General features: G+C 36.9%; 1 protein-coding gene across 1 annotated transcript in view; it reads left to right on the top strand.

The window, feature by feature from the left end:
* SLC49A4 (solute carrier family 49 member 4) overlaps window positions 1-16481 on the top strand; it is a 59580-nt gene that overhangs the window by 29976 nt on the left and 13123 nt on the right. Inside the window, exons 4-6 of the mRNA XM_080797921.1 lie at window positions 1391-1520; window positions 6353-6461; window positions 13583-13678. Of these exons, the coding sequence (XP_080654047.1) occupies window positions 1391-1520; window positions 6353-6461; window positions 13583-13654 (311 nt within the window). The 3' untranslated portion in view covers window positions 13655-13678. The remainder of the gene's footprint in view (window positions 1-1390; window positions 1521-6352; window positions 6462-13582; window positions 13679-16481) is intronic.

Raw genomic sequence — 16481 nt, 5'->3', positions numbered from 1 at the left:
CTGTGTTGTGCAAATGATCTCTCTGAAGCTATTTACAAAAGTGCCAGTAGAGAGAGTACGAACAAGGCAATCCCAGAAGAAGAAATACAAATGGCTGATAAGTATATGGAAGGTGCTCATTCGTTGTTGTTAATTAGAAGATCTGTAAATTAAAACAGTTCATTAACTTCTTCTTGCTCCTCAGACTGACAAAGAACAAAGACATTATCTGTGGTTAAATGTCTTATAGGAATATTATACCTTTTGCTAAGAATATAGCCCTAGAATTATAATTAATATTATCCAACTGAGCAGACTCTAGTCTGAGCAGACTCCAATCCCTTTATTGACAGCAAGAAATAAAGGATTCATTCAAATTAAAAGTTAATTAATGGCATAGGCAGTCTCCACTCCAAGTGTCCTAACTTTTCTTTTGGGAGTCATGCTTTTCTACTAAATTGGATACAACAAAAGCTGGGACTGAGAAGTGCCAGAACTCTGGAGGGAATGATCTGGATTCCTAGGATCTTTTTCTTATTAATGGTACCAAATTAAGATTGTGGATGTTCATTTTACTTGTAATTGTTTAGTATTTTACAATAGCTAGTCTTTTTATTCATTAAATTTTGCTTTCTGTTTCTTGGTTTCTTATTTTTGGATGCTTTCCTGTTTTGTTCAAATTCCCCATACAGCCTGTAAATTGAGTCTGTCCTACACTGTGTTTTGGAATATCCCATTTTTTTTTAAGGTTTTTTTTTTTTTTTTTTTTTTTTTATTTGACAGACAGAGATTACAAGTAGGCAAGAGAGGCAGGCAGGGAGAGAGAGGAGGAAGCAGGCTCTCCGCGGAGCGGAAAGCCTGATGTGGGGCTCGATCCCAGGACCCTGGGATCATGACCTGAGCCGAAAGCAGAGGCTTTAACCCACTGAGCCACCCAGGCGCCCCATGGAATATCCCATTTTTTTGATGGATTATCTTTGGAAATATGTTTTGGAATATCCAGTCATTGATTGAATAAAACTTCTCCTATCCTGTTATTATAGTTTCTGTATCATACTTTCTTTCTGAGTACCGTACTTAGTAGACAATCATCTTAGATCCGTTTCAAAATCTGATACTACAATATTGTTGGTTTCTCATGTTTTTTCCAGAGAATAACATTTGTTTCTTCCTCAAACTTCTCGTCTACGTAATGTACCGTAGTATAACTTCTTACCTATGACCTGCTGAAATTTATATCTTTAAATATCTATTTTTTTTCACAGGACAACTAATTTTGCTAGGTACTATATTTTGCCTATCTTTTTGTTCCTAGATCTTAGTTAACGATTTGTTAAATACTTGAAACATTGAACTTTTATGTTGTCTGGTTAACATTTTATTCTTTTTTTTTTCCCTCCCCTGTCCCCAGAATTTGGAGTTGTCTGCTTACTATTTTCTGCAACACTAGCTTATTTCCCACCCCGGCCTCCACTTCCTCCCAGCGTTGCTGCAGCTAGCCAGCGGCTGAGTTATCGGCGGAGCTTTTGTAGATTATTAAGGTAAATATACTTTGAATTGCTGAGTGGTTTTGACTAGTACCTTCAAGATAATTTCACATTTATTTAAGATAATTTAGAATGATAATTTTTCAGCAACCCATTAATCAAGTTACAAATAACTGATAAAATACTGATTAAATATTTTAGAGGGGTTTCCTATCAGAAATCTATTTTTAATATTTATTTATTTGAGAGAGAGAGAGAGAAAGCACACACACGTGCATGATGGGGGTGGGGTGGAGGGAGAGAGAGAGAGAGAATTCCCAAGCCAACTCCAGGCAGAATGTGGAGCCCATTGTGGGGCTAGATCTCAAGACCCATGAGATCATGACCTGAGCCAAAATCCAGAGTCAGATGCTTAACTGATTGAGCCACTCAGGCACCCCTATCAGATATCTGTTTTTAAAAATCACCAAAAACAGGGGCGTCTGGGTGGCTCAGTCAGTTAAGCATCTGCCTTTGGCTCGGGTCATGATCCCAGGCTCCTGGGATCGAGCCCCACCTTGCCTTGGGATCCTTGCTCAGTGGGGAGTCTGCTTCTCCCTCTCCTTCTGCCCCCCCACCCTGCTCATGCTTACTCTCTCTCAAATTAATAAATAAAAACTAAAAAAAAATTTTTTTAAATAAAAAAGTGGTTTTCTTTTTGTGGAGGAATCCAAACCACTTCATTGCTGGCCAAAGTGATAACTCAGATCTGTGAAAAAAAAATTTTTTTAAATGTTTATTGGACATTTAATTCTGATTTTGGGTAACTAGTTCTTTTATTCCTTTTTTGACTGATAAGAAGAAACCTTCTATAAAATTTACTATGTATTTGTTGAACATATCCCTTAATACTGTCCACTTAATTGTCTAAAAAAAATTTTTTACGCAGCGTTCATTTTGCTCTGCTGCAACAAATTGCAGTTGCCATTCATTGTAAAATTTGCAGTGTATTTTCTTCTACTCCCTAATTTTTTCTTCATAAATATTCAAATAAGCAAATTACAAAGTTATATCTGTGTAGAAAAAAAGTAATGAGAACTGAGTTAGTTCATTGACACCAAGATCAGTGACTGGTTATAATACTAGAAACAACACATGCTACACCCAGCACATTACAATAAAATCTTACCCAATGCAGCAGTTAAAGTGAAATGTAGTCCTACAAAAAAATAAAGTTGTGGTTAATAGGGAAGTACTTTTCACCGCTTCTGTTTTTAAATTTGGTTTAAATTAATCACAATGAAATAAAATGAAAAATTCGGTTTCTCCATTGTACTAGCCACATTTCAAATGTTCAAAAGCCACATGTGGCTGGTGCCTACCAAGTTAGCATAGCTAGGTAACATTATTTTTCAAACTTTGGTTCACAGCCACCTAATTTAGTAGGTAGACCATCTTTAAAAAAAAAAAAAGGTAGAATGAAATAAGCTAGAATGGAAATATTGTATCACATGTAGTAAGGGTATATAGTTTTTATTTCAGAATGTATGTATGTATGTATATGTGGGGAGATCACAAAGTAAAAATATACTACTTTGGAATACAGCAAAAGGTTTTAAAAAATCACATCTCTGTAGCATGTAGAATATTGCCTTCCACATAATAAGTAAATAAAAATATTTGTTAAATTGAATGGTGACCAGTGGCACATATGTGTAGGTGATTGTTCAAAATGATAGTTTTTTTTTTTAAATTTAATGCTATTTAAGTTCTTCCCTGTGCAGCACCAGAGTTTAGATAGCAATCAGGAAATGTAGATTAGGTCATACTATGCCAGGCTAATATTTTGGACTAGTCTGTGGAAAATAAGAAGTCACTGAAGAACGAGTTGTATAAAAAATTGTTCTGACAAGGAAAAACAACATAAAATTATCACTCTGACCACAGTAAATGCCCTGTGTTTGCTTCTAATTACTCTAGAGTCAAGATCGCTATTCTCTGTTAAAACCATAGAGTATAAGATCTTTCCTCTCTATAAAATACCCTTTTCACCAATACCTAACTTTCCTTCATTTCTTCCATTATTTGTTAAGTCTGCAGAATTGCCCCTAGGGAAGCCTCGCTAGGGGAGTTCTTTGGACCTGCCATGCCCCCCGCCGAGCCTATCAATGTAATTTTCTCTGGCCCTTCAAAGGATGCCTGAATAATTGTAGATTCAAATGCAGTTGTAGGAAATAATACAGAAGGATAACATGGGCTCTTTATGCGGTTTCCCCCAGTGATAACAACTTAAAAAACTGTTGTACAATATCACAGCTAGAAAATTAACATTGGTAGTCACAATAAAGAACATTTCCATCATCACAGGGATCCCGTTTTTTGTCCTTTTGTAGCCACGTCTACATCCCTTCCGCTCTACAGGCAAACACAGATTTGTTCTCCATTACTATAATGTCGCTTCAAGAACGTTATATATGGGCCCCTGGGTGGCTCAGATGGTTAAGCATCTGCCTTGGGCTCAGTTCATGGTCCTGGAGTCCTGGGACCGAGTCCCGCATCAGGCTTGTTGCTCAGTGGGGAGCCTGTGTCTCCCTCTGCCTCTCTCTCTCTATCTCTTATGAATAAATAAATAAAATCTTGAACAAAGAAAAAAGAATGTTATGTAAGTGGAAAGGTATAGTACATAAATTTGGGAATTGGCTTAAAAAAAAAAAGGAGAGAGAGGGGCAAACCAGAAAACTGACTCTTAACTGTAGAGAACAAACTGAGGGTTGCTGGAAGGGAGACAGGCAGGGAATAGGTAAAATGGGTGATGGGTTAAGGAGGGCACTTTTAGTGATGAGCACTGAGTGTTGTGTGTAAGCGATGAATCACTAAATTCTACATTGGAAACTAATATTACACTGTTAACTAACTGGAATTTAAGTAAAAACTTTTAAAAAAGCCTGTTTCTCTGGAGAGTCAACTAGGTTGTTTTGTGTATCAGTAGTTACTCCTTTTTCTTGCTGAATACTATGGTGTGGATGTACGGTTTAACTGTTCACCTGTTGAAGGACATCTGTGTTGATTCTAGGGGTGTTTTGGCAATTACAAATAAACATTCGTATGCAGGTTTTTGTGGGGACATAAGTTTTCATTTCTCTGGGATAAATGCCCAGGAGTGCAATTGCTGGATTATGTGGTGGTTGCATATTTAGTTTTTTGTTTTTTCTTTCTTAAAGCCTGCCAGCTTGTTTTCCAGAACAGCTATATCATTTTTCATTACTGTAAGCAATACACAAGTCATCTAGTTTCTGTGCATCTTTACCAGACTTTGGTGTTATCACTTGGTTTTTGTTTTAGCCATTTTGATAGTTATTAGAAAAGTACAGTCTCTGTAGAGGGCAGTTGGCATTATCTATTGAAGTTACAAATACACATATTCTTCTGACATAGCAGTTGCTCATATGTACTAGTGCACATGTAAAATGACTGTTAAGAGCAAAGGAATAAAATTATATATATGTGTGTGTGTGTGTACGTGTGTGTATATAATATCTTTATATATTATATGTGTAATAAAAAAATACAGATGTCTCAGTGAGGGCTGTTTAAATAAATTGTGACTTAGCAACATAGTAGAGTACTACGCAGCTCTGAAAGAGAATAAGGAAACTCTTTGTTGACTACAGAAGAGTTTTAAGACTTATTAAGTTAAAACAAACTGAGGGTTTTGGAGGGATGTGCGTGGGAGTTGGGTGAGCCTGGTGGTGGCTATTAAGGAGGGCATGTATTGCATGGAGCAGTGGGTGTGGTGCAGAAACAATGAATCTTGGACCACTGAAAAAACAAAAATTTTTTAAAAAAGTAAAATTCAGCAAATGGTTGCAATATGCTACCATTTATGTAGAAAGATTGGGGAAAGAATATATATATACAAACACAGTTGAGAATATGTATATTAATATGTACATATCTATAATATATATACAAATTTATATAAAGAGTATACAAATTTTTATATATGATAAATTATATGTAAGTACAAATTTATGATAATATATAAACTCTTATATAAGAATATAATATATAGGGGCACCTGGGTGGCTCAGTGGGTTGGGGCCTCTGCCTTCGGCTTAGGTCATGATCTTAGGGTCCTGGGATCGAGCCCTGAATTGGGCTCTCTGCTCAGTGGGAGCCTGCTTCCCCTTCCCCCTCTCCCTCTACCTACCTCTCTGCCTACTTGTGATCTCTGTCAGGTAAATAAATAAAATCTTTTAAAAAAAGAATATAATATATAAATTTATATAATATATAATATACACATTTGTGTATATATATAAACTTGTATATTTCTAACTGTTTCTGGGAGTTACCCAATAAAGTGCTAACGCTGGTAATTGTGGGAAAAGAGGAATGGGGTAAGAGGGACATATTTTCCCCATATTTTTATATTTTTTGGTTTTGAGCCATTTGCATTGTATTGCCTATTAAAAATCATTGACTAATTCAGACTTTAATAGCAATAAAATAAAAATTAAAACTGCTCTCTGAAAATAATAGAACTAGCAAATTATGTATTTCTTTTTAAGCTTTGATTTTTTTTCCCTCCACCTTGTTCAAAGGAGAATAACTTATCCTTTCAAGTAAAATCTTTTTTTAACTATACCTACCTATTTACTCTATGAAATAATGTTGGTAATTCATTTATATAATAAACACTGACAACTTTAAACAATATAAATGAAAAGGATTTTTGTAAAAAACAAAAAATTTAAAGAAGTTTGAATTTATTAAGAAATTGACAAATATTTTCTATTTATGATTCTGGTGTTCAGTTTCCAAAGGACTTACATTTTTCATGAGTAAGAATTTTAAATCAAGATTTTGAATCTGTAATAATATTTTCTTTTACTTCTCTTTTATAGCAACATGAGATTTTTGATGATTGCTTTAGCGTATGCTATACCACTTGGTGTATTTGCTGGTTGGTCTGGAGTTCTGGACTTAATTTTAACACCAGTGCATGTCAGCCAGGTAAACATTTTATTTCTTTATATGTTGTAGGTATTTTTAGTTCATTTAAATTATAAATATTGTCTGTATGTCTTGGTTTAAACTTCAAGGCCTGGGTAAAACATTATCTGATACCATTTTTGCAAAAGCAAAATCCTTAGGAGATAGTTAAAAATAATACTGATTCTCTTCCTAGATTTTGTTAACAGCCATAAACTTTACATTTATTGGCTGCTGTTAATGATGTTAAGAAACAGAAAAATAGAGGAAGAAAGCTTCGTTTTGTTGACTACATCCTAATCTTGCTTCACAGTTTATAAAGATTTAAGATCCCATCGCCATATATATGGCTACTTTGTCATTTTAATTTCTCACTTTCTCTCTAGTCTCAGAATCTCATTTCTTTAAAAGTAACCATTTCACCTATGTGCTTCAGGCCATGTATTCCTTCTCCTCACTTCCAGGTAGCATGGTAGAAAGGAGCAGAGGGCTTCGAAGGGGCAAATGGAGGAAGTCCAGCACACGGGCATGCCATCCCACTGTATGAATGAGCAGCAATCTGTCCACTCTGCTTATGATGAACATTTGGATTGTGTACAGTTTTTGACTGTCACAAACAAGGTGTAGGAATGTTCTCGTACACTCTTGAGACACCTCTATACATATTTCTGTTTGGATATCTAGCTAGGAATAGAATTACTGGTTCTGGTGTATGCCTGGTTTAATAGATGATCCCAAACTTCCCCAAAGTGGTTGTATCAGTTTATAGTCCTACCAGCAGGACGTGAAGTTTCTCATTGCTCCGCATCTTCACCAACACTTGTCAGTGTTAGTCTTTTTAAAGTTAGAAATGCTAATGGCTGTGCAGTTAAATGCCATTGTAGTGATATCTTTTTAAGTGTTTGTTGAACATTTGGATATCCTTTCTTGTGACACACTTGTTCAAGTCTCTTGCCCACTCTTGGGCTGCCTTTTTCTTACTGATTGTAAAGAAGAGAGCTGTGCTGAAGGGGCCTCCCCAGAAGACTATGACTATGTGGGGTCCTCAGCAAGTCTTGGCTGAGAGATGGACTGCACATATAAAGGGCAAAGCTCCCAGAGGCTTAACAGAAAGATGGCTAGGAGGTGTAAAGCAGAACGAATAGAGTAGAGGGCAAGCAGTGCTGGGCTCTTAGATTCTCGCTCAGCTGGAATGGTAAGACCTCATTAACGCCTTGTTAATATACACTTGGGCTTCTCCTGAGACACAAGAATCTAGGCCAGAATTTAGAATCAAGAACCATACTCTAGATAAAATAAGGCCTGTTCTACTTAGACCCACAGTACACAAGCCTTAACAAAAATTGGCTGAGGAGACAATTTGGAGATTGAGTCCTACCAAGTGAGGGGAGCTTGGGAAACACTTTGGTTTCTACTTACCTACCTTAATAAAACAAAAAATTAAGCCTGTACAAGTTCAAGGTGATCAGTTATTAATTGAACTGCGGACTAACACAAAATGCAAAAATGAACCATTTTAGAGAAAGATAAAAGGATCCAGAATCTTTATATTGTGTCATCCACGGCATGTACCCTACTGTTAAAAGAAAAAAAAATTAGACAAACAGGAAAATGTGACCCGAATTTATAAAGAGGAAGTACTGAATAGAAACCAATTGAGAGGTACATGTTGAATGTAGCACAGAAATGCAGGAGAGAGAAATCTTTGCTTGCTCGAAGTTTATTAATATATATATAATAAATATACTATACATACCATATTGGACAGTGCAGATCAGAACATTTCTGTCACCATAGAAAGCACCGTTGGATAGGTTTATCATTATTCCTTTCACATTTAAGCCTAGAATTGAATTTTGTGCTTGTTATAAGGTAGGAGTTCAGTTTCTTTTTTTTCCCATGTAGGTATCCATTAACCTGTTATCAGTTTTTTAAAAGATCGTGCTTTTCTCTTTGCTCTCTAGTGTCATCTTTGTCATATTGAAGTGCCCTTATATGCACAGATGCGTTTCTAAACAACTTTTTTCCCTCTTGTCTATTTGCCTATCTTTTACCATTTTTATCTACCCAAGTGTCTCATGTATTTTAGTGTTATAATAAACTTTGGTATTTTGTAGAATAAATACACCCCTTTATTGGGATTTTGGCTAGAAATTTTTGAATCTCTAAGATCAGTTCAAGAATTAACTTCTTTGGCTGGTGCAACCACTCTGGAAAACAGTGTGGAGGTTCCTCAGAAAACTGAAAATAGAGCTACCCTATGACCTAGCAATTGCACTACTGTGTATATATCCTAAAGATACAAACGTGGTGCTCCGAAGGGGCACGTGCACCCGAATGTTTATAGCAGCAATGTCCACAATAGCCAAACTGTGGAAAGAGCCTAGATGTCCATCAACAGATGAATGGATAAAAGAAGATGTGGTATATATACACAATGGAATACTATGCAGCCATCAAAAGACATGAAATCTTGCCATTTGCGATGACGTGGATCTAACTAGAGGGTATCATGCTTAGTGAAATAAGTCAGTCGGAGAAAGACAACTATCATATGATCTCTTTGATATGAGGAAGTGGAGATGCAATGCGGGGGGGGGGGTTGGGGGGAGGTAGGAAAAGAAAAAATGAAAAGATGGGATTGGGAGGGAGACAAACCATAAAAGACTCAATCTCAAAAAACAGACTGAGGGTTGCTGGGGGGAGGGGGGACGGGAGAGGGTGGTGGGGAAATGGACATTGGGGAGGGTATGTGCTATGATGAGTGCTGTGAAATGTGTAAACCTGGCGATTCACAGACCTATACCCCTGGGGATAAAAATACATTATATGTTTATTAAAAAAAAAAAAAGAATTCTTTGTAATTAACTTCTTTGTGAGCCATATATTACATTTATTAATATATTCCCCTATGTTATCTTCTACAAGTACATTGTCTGGTAAAATGGCTAGTGGCCAACTTTTGTCTATTTAATTTGAAATTTAAATTAGTTGTGGGGCACCTGGCTGGCTTGGTCAGTTAAGCATCTGCCTTCAGCTCAGGTCATGATCCCAGGGTCCTAGGATCAAGCCCCGCGTTGTGCTCCCTGCTCAGTGGGGAGTCTGCTTCTCCCTCTGCCCCTCCCCCTGCTGTGTTCTCTCTCTCTCTCTCTCTTTCAAATAAATAAATAAAATATTTAAAAAAAAAAAAGAAATTTCAATTAGTTGAAATGAAATAAAATAAAAATTAACTTTCTTAGGTTCTATTTTCTCTAATTTCCTTTGGAGACTCTATATGTTATACTTTCACATTATATGCCCTATGTCTCTTAATCTCTTTTCTGAATTTTCTATCCTTTTGCCTTTCTCTGCTTCAGATTGGATGTTTCATCTAGCCTTTCTTTCAACTCACTGTTTCAGTTTTCAGCTCTAATATTTTTGTTAAACTCATCTCTAAGTTGTTAATTTCACTTATATTCTGAAGTTATAACATTTTTATTTGATTCTTTTTCATAGTTTACAAATTTCTATAGAAGTGCTCAATCTTTCACTTTTTTGAATTATTAAAAATAGTTGCTTAAAGTCTCATAATTTCTTGATCTGGATCCCCTGTGGGTCTGTTTATATTTGTGGTATCCATTTATGTTTTCTTATCACCTTATGAGGTGTGCCTTTATTTTTGAGTGAGTACCAGACATAGTATATAAAAAATTGTAGAGCTTGCTTAAGCATCAAAATGATGTTATTTAACCCCAGAAAGAACTATGTTTTTTCTTACAGGAATCTAGGAATCCAGTTTTAGGAATTGAGATAACTGCATTTCAGTCCCACAAAATACTATTCTGAGTGTGTGGTATCTTAAGTATAGCCCTTCAAAGTCACCATCTAAAGGCTGAGGTTTTGGGGCACCTGGGTAGCCCAGTTGATTAAGTATCTGCCTTTGCCTCAGGTCATGATCCCACATCCACGTCAGGCTCCCTGCTCAGCAGGGAGCCTGCTTCTCCCTCTCTCTCTGCGGCTCCCCCTGCTTGTGCTCTCATGCACTCTCTCTGTCAAGTAAGTAAATAAATAAGTCTTAAAAAAATAAAAATAAAGGTTGGGTTTTTTTTTTTACAAGGCCACCCACCCTACAATAGGCGCTGAAGTCAATTTTTTTTTTCTTTCCAAGGCAGGTATTCCATGCATGCTCAGTTCCAAGAAAGAAGAGTGTAGCACCCATTTATTTATTTTTTTCATTTATTATATATTTATTCAGCCCTCTGTTTAAAAATTTTATTATCCATTTTTTGGGAAGTATAGTTGACACACAATGTTACATTAGCTTCAGGTGTACAACATAGTGATTCAACAAGTCTGTACATTATGCTCTGTTCACCACAAGCGTAGCTCCCATCTGTCACCATACCACACTATTATAGTACCATTGGCTATACTCCCTATTGTACCACCCACTTAAATGATTCTGATTTTGCAGATTTTATGCTTCTTATTATAAATCTCGAGACACCCTTTTAAGTATCTTTCTTTGTATAAACTCTGAGAGAGAGACGAAGAGTCACACCAGGTATTAAATAAAGTGAAATTTAAAATTAAATGAGGAAGAATGTGGCACTTGGATGGATCAGTTAAGAGACCGACTCAGTTTCAGCTGAGGGCCATGTTCTTGGAGTCATGGGATCGAGCCCTGAGTCAGGTTCTGCACTCAGTAGGGAGTCTGCTTAAGATTCTGTCTCTCCCTTTCCCTTGCCCCCCACCTCTGCACCCACTCTCTCTAAAATACATCTTATTTAAGAAGTAAAGAGAAATTGTAATAAATTAGTGGGTAGAATATTATTAACTAAAGCAAATGTCATGAACAAAGGAAGAAGAAAAGCACCACTGGCCTGAAAGGACCAGGATTACTACAGTTGGATGCACAGTGGTTCTTCGCCTGACACAGGGCCCCACTCACCCAGGGGATAGATGGAAATGTTTGGGAGGGCCTAATAGCATTAAGTGGGCCTTAGACAATGAATACTAAATGCTCTGCAAGGAGAGGGGCAGTTCTGCAGAACAGAGAATTCTCTGGCCCCAAATGCCAATGATGGAAAAAAAAAATGTGGAGATAAATTAAGCTTCAGGCTGTTCTCTTTCTCCAGAGAGTACTTATCTTTGTTCTGGCACCAAACACTGTTAAGTAATTGTATTACTTAGAGTAGGCTAAGCTGCTATGAGAAGTAGAATCCTAGAATTCTGAGGTTTAAGGAATTTAGTTCTCATTTACATCATAATCTAGGACGGTTTGCATAACAATCTAGGACATTTGTCCACAGTTCCGACAGCTCTTTTCCTCCCACTGATTTAGAGACCCAGGCTGCTTCCACTCCGCAGCAATCCTGTCGCCTAGGACCCTGTCATCCTTTGCGTGGTTTCGGCTGGTGACTACATCCTGATTCTAGTAGTCGGAAAGGGAAAGGAAGCCCAGAGGAGCTTACAGCGGTCTTCCAGGTTCTCGCCTGGAGGTGGCATACTTTCATTCTGCCCACTTCCATTGAGAACTTGGGCGCAGTCATGTGTGTTTGAATGGCCGCCGAGACATACAATCCACCTGAGTGCCTAGGTAGAAGGGAACATTTTGGTGAAGAGGTGTAAGGGGAAATATGACTAGGAAAATAATAAACGGTAGAATTTAGTTTGGGCAGCTCTCAAGTGGCAGGTCAAGTTTGGACTTGGCCCTGTAACCACAGTGAAAGCCAGTAACGATTTCTGAGCAGGAAAGTGGAACGATTGGGATAATTATTCTGGCAATAGTGGGCAGAATAGATTGTGGAGACTATTTAAGAAGCTGTTACAGGAATCCAGAAGTAAGAAATAAGGTAATAAGCAAGGATGGTGGCCATGGGAAGGGAAAGAGGAGACAAAATGCACTGATACTGTTAGGGACACATGAAATTCCAATGGTAACCAGTAACATGTATTGAACATTTTACATGTATTAGCTTATTTAAGTCTCAAAATAAAATCCTTGTTATCCTCATTATAATAATAAGGAAACTGAGACTTAAGAGTATGAATTGAGGGGCACCTGGGTGGCTCAGTGGGTTAAAGCCTCTGCCTTCGGCTCAGATCATGATCCCAGGGTCCTGGGATCGAGCTCCGCATCAGGCTCTCTGCTCATCAGGGAGCCTGCTTCCCTTCCTCTCTCTCTGCCCGCCTCTCAGCCTACTTGTGATCTCTGCCTGTCAAATAAATAAATAAAATCTTAAAAAAAATGAGTATGAATTGGGACAGAAGCCAAGTCATAGGAGGAGTTAAAAATACGTGAGTGATGGGTGAATCTAGGCAGTATTTGTAGATTGCTCGAGAAAGTTTGGCCATGAGGGGAGGAAAGACTTAAGACATTATTAGATAGATGGAGAATCATCATCAGGTGGTAATAACAGCCTTTACTGAGCACTTCCTGTATGCTGACCACGGATCTAAGTCCTGTACACAAATTATCTCATTTAGTCCATTCTGTGGGTAAGAAGACATAATTTGTCCAGGGTCATAAAGCTGCTAAATGGCAGGGTTGGAAATGTTTTCCCACGAGTGCAATGAGCTATATATTTGAAACCACCTCAAATTGTCTTTCAGTAGTCTCCCTAGGTGCTTAACCCCCATTTCTCATGCTTTCACTTGCTTTCTCTTCTGTGAGTTCTCTCTTCTGTGACTCTTGATACATCTTTAATTAATTTAATGTTTGAGCACCTGATTATTTCCCAGTAGTTTCCTGTATGTTGGTTATATTTAAACCTCTTGGGTCAGTGACCATCTTCTGTCCTTTTCCTGTTTTCTTAAGGGTTCTAGTACAATGTAGTACATACTTGAAAACATTTATTTGTGAAACTGATTATTTTGTTGATTTAAATATTCCAATAAAAGTTACTTATACTTACTTATATACTTACTTAGATAAATTGGATTAGTCACACATGGATCCTTTTATTTTATTCATTTTCTTAAATAGTATTTTCTAGATTTGTTGCCATTTAGTTATTGATAAAATATTGAATTATACATGTACATAGAAATGCACACATATATATTGAATTATATATTGATTAGAGAAGATCTTTTTTTCATGCTTTCTTAATTGCAGCCTCATAGTCTTATATTAAATGTGTCTGCCACTTTCTCCTCAGGTAGATGCTGGCTGGATTGGATTTTGGTCCATAGTTGGAGGCTGTGTTGTTGGAATAGCTATGGCAAGGTGAGAATATTTTACGTTAACCCTGTGAGTGGGCTGAACCAAAACCAAAAAAGAGAAAAATGTCTGCTTTTGATAAATGTTAAGATTCAGGGAAAAATAAAACAGGCAAAGGTCAGAGAAGGGCACTTGTTCAGACTGTGAGAAAATTCATATGCAGTAAGAATTTGCTGCTGCAAGAAACCTTTCTCAGGAGTAATCTGTCCTAAAATGTTTTTGGAGGATGGAGATGTATTTCCAGTGTAAACTGCCTCTCTCCATATTATTAGAGAACAGGATCTACAAGTGGAACCCAGAGAAAGGCATTACAATAATAAAGACAAATTGATTACTTATTGAGAATAGAGAATAATTGAAAAGAACCATTTGTAAGAGCATCTCTAGAACTTTCCATGAAAAGGGAGGATCTGATTAGCAGAAATTTATTTTCAGTCTTTTTTGGCAGGTACATCCCTGTTTATTCCCTTTTGATGAAAAATGTGCAGAAAGACTTCCAGTTTCACCAAACTCCCTTTGATCTTAGCCCATTATGACAACACATTTTTAGAATGAGTCAGAAGAAGGAAAAAGTCTCATTTCTTTCTAAAAGAAAAAAAAAAAGAATGGAAATATCACTTATCCAGATGACTGCCTGTAAAACTATTCTTGGTGTTTCCAAGGAGATAATACTCATTCACTTCCCAAATCATTTACCTTGTTTCATCAAAAACAAAATTAGGCAATCAACTTTACCAGAAAGAGAAGAATCTAATTACATATTTGGGGAGATCAAATAAGATATGTAAATCACCTCAATTTTTAAATACTTAAACATAATTGACACAGGATAACATTATAGCTAGACCTTACAGTTTACATAGTGTTTCTGGGATAATGAAAGAATAAATTGACACTGTAATTTCTAAATCACTCTAAGGTTTTTACAAGTTAGGGAAATACAAGAATAAAATCTAAAGGCTAAAGAAGAGGAATAGGCAGGGAGCATTTGTAGGAAATCACTACATGGATACTGAAATACATTGACCTGTCACATTTGACAGAATCTTATCTAATAATTAAATCTCCAAGCCAATTATAGTGAGTCATCATTAACCAAATCCTATTCTGAGCACCACATAGGTCAAAGAGGGAACTAAGATGTATCAAAAATGACATCTCACATGTACCTTTTGCTTTATATTTTTTCTGTAAACCCTTAATTTTATCTATATAGAAATAGAGCTAGAGGAGAAACTGAGAGTGAGGACATTTCTGTTTTTAATTTGTTGAAATGGAAGTTCTAAAAAAATACTGCCCTTACTTTGGGATCTGAAATCAATCGTAGCTATCTGCTAGGCCTAGAATCAATTTTAAAGTTATGTTCATAACACCATTTGGGGGATCCCTAGAACAGAATCTCCTTATAGACATTAGTGCTTAGGTGATTTTTTTTTGTAATTATGGTACTAAAGGCCACTACCAAATGTCCTAATAGTTACACTCTTCAAATGGTATTAACGCATTTGAAAGGACTAGGTCTACAAAAATAGATCAGATCACAGTGGTTAGCTTATTCTTGTGTGATCTGGCCCTGTCAATGTCCTCACTGCTCAACTTTTTTCGGTTCTGATTGTACCAGAAAACTATTTTATTCTCTCATACCTCGCCATCTGCCTGTGAGACAAGTACATTCTTGCAGCATACCAAAACATAAATCAAAAAGTGTTTGGTGGGCGTGAAATTATAACAGTTTTTGGATTTTCTTGAGGGAAATTTCTACCAAGCTGTAGAACCTTTTTCAGAGTATATAAGAATTTTCTGCTAGTGAACTTTCATAGTCGAGAACAAACCTAAGTCATTGGGCAAAGATGCATCCATTTTTTCCACCAAAAGATGGCATCAGCTGTCATAGGAAGCTATTTTAGCCTAGATAAGGCTTACAAACATGATTAACCTTGTCACATCAAATAAGCATGAAACACAAAAGATAGTATTGAAAGTTCTAAGAGGGATACTAATGTAATTACAATAGAAATTAAGATCAATTTTAAAGCTTCAAAGTAGAAGAAACATGGTAGATGTTATATTTGGGATGGAATCGCTTTTTCTACGATAGAAACAATTCTCAAGGACAGAGTAAGTTGTATATAGGCACATCCAGAGAATTGTGCCTGTACAGCCAACAACTACAGGTGAGGAAAAGTGATCGGCAAATACAAAAGTTGTGGGTCTTAACTAAATAATAAGCATCTCTACCATTTGCCTTTTTATTTCATGTTAATTCAGAGAAAAGCAGGAATTGTGAAAACTTAAAATACTATGAAACATAAGTTACAGCCTTTATAGGATAGTATTCGTTACTCCAGAGCTACGTTCTTGCTTTCAAGAGCTTACAGTCTAGTCAGAAGACAAAAAATAAACACATGCAAAAACAAGAGAAATGCCGAAAGAGATAAATGCCATGAAGAAACGGGGGATGGAGATGGGATGAATGGTGAGGACTTCTTGAGTCTTATTGAACTTACTGAGACCTGAACGACCTGTGGAGTAAGCCGGAGTGAGCCACGTCAGGAATGGGAGGAACCAGCATTCCAGGCAAACAGGACAAAGGCAAAAGCTACATCTTGCTGTGGGAAACAACTCTGGCTTGTACGAGAAACAGAAACAGGGCTGCCCAACTGGAGAATAGTTAGGCAGAGGGAGAATGGAGGCAGAGACCAGATTATATAGGAGCCCAAGGGGCTCTAGGGGTAAGCATTTGTATTCTCTGAGTTTGAATTTGGGGAGAGCCATCTTTACCAGTTTATGTCAACAAGTTAGCCTGTTTTCTAAAACTAGAATAGTAGGTGCTCATT

This window comes from Martes martes (assembly GCF_963455335.1).
Source record: "Martes martes genome assembly, chromosome: 1".
Lineage (NCBI taxonomy): Eukaryota > Metazoa > Chordata > Mammalia > Carnivora > Mustelidae > Martes > Martes martes.
The sequence above is the reverse complement of the archived record's forward strand: the minus strand, read 5'-3'. Positions and strand labels throughout refer to the sequence as shown.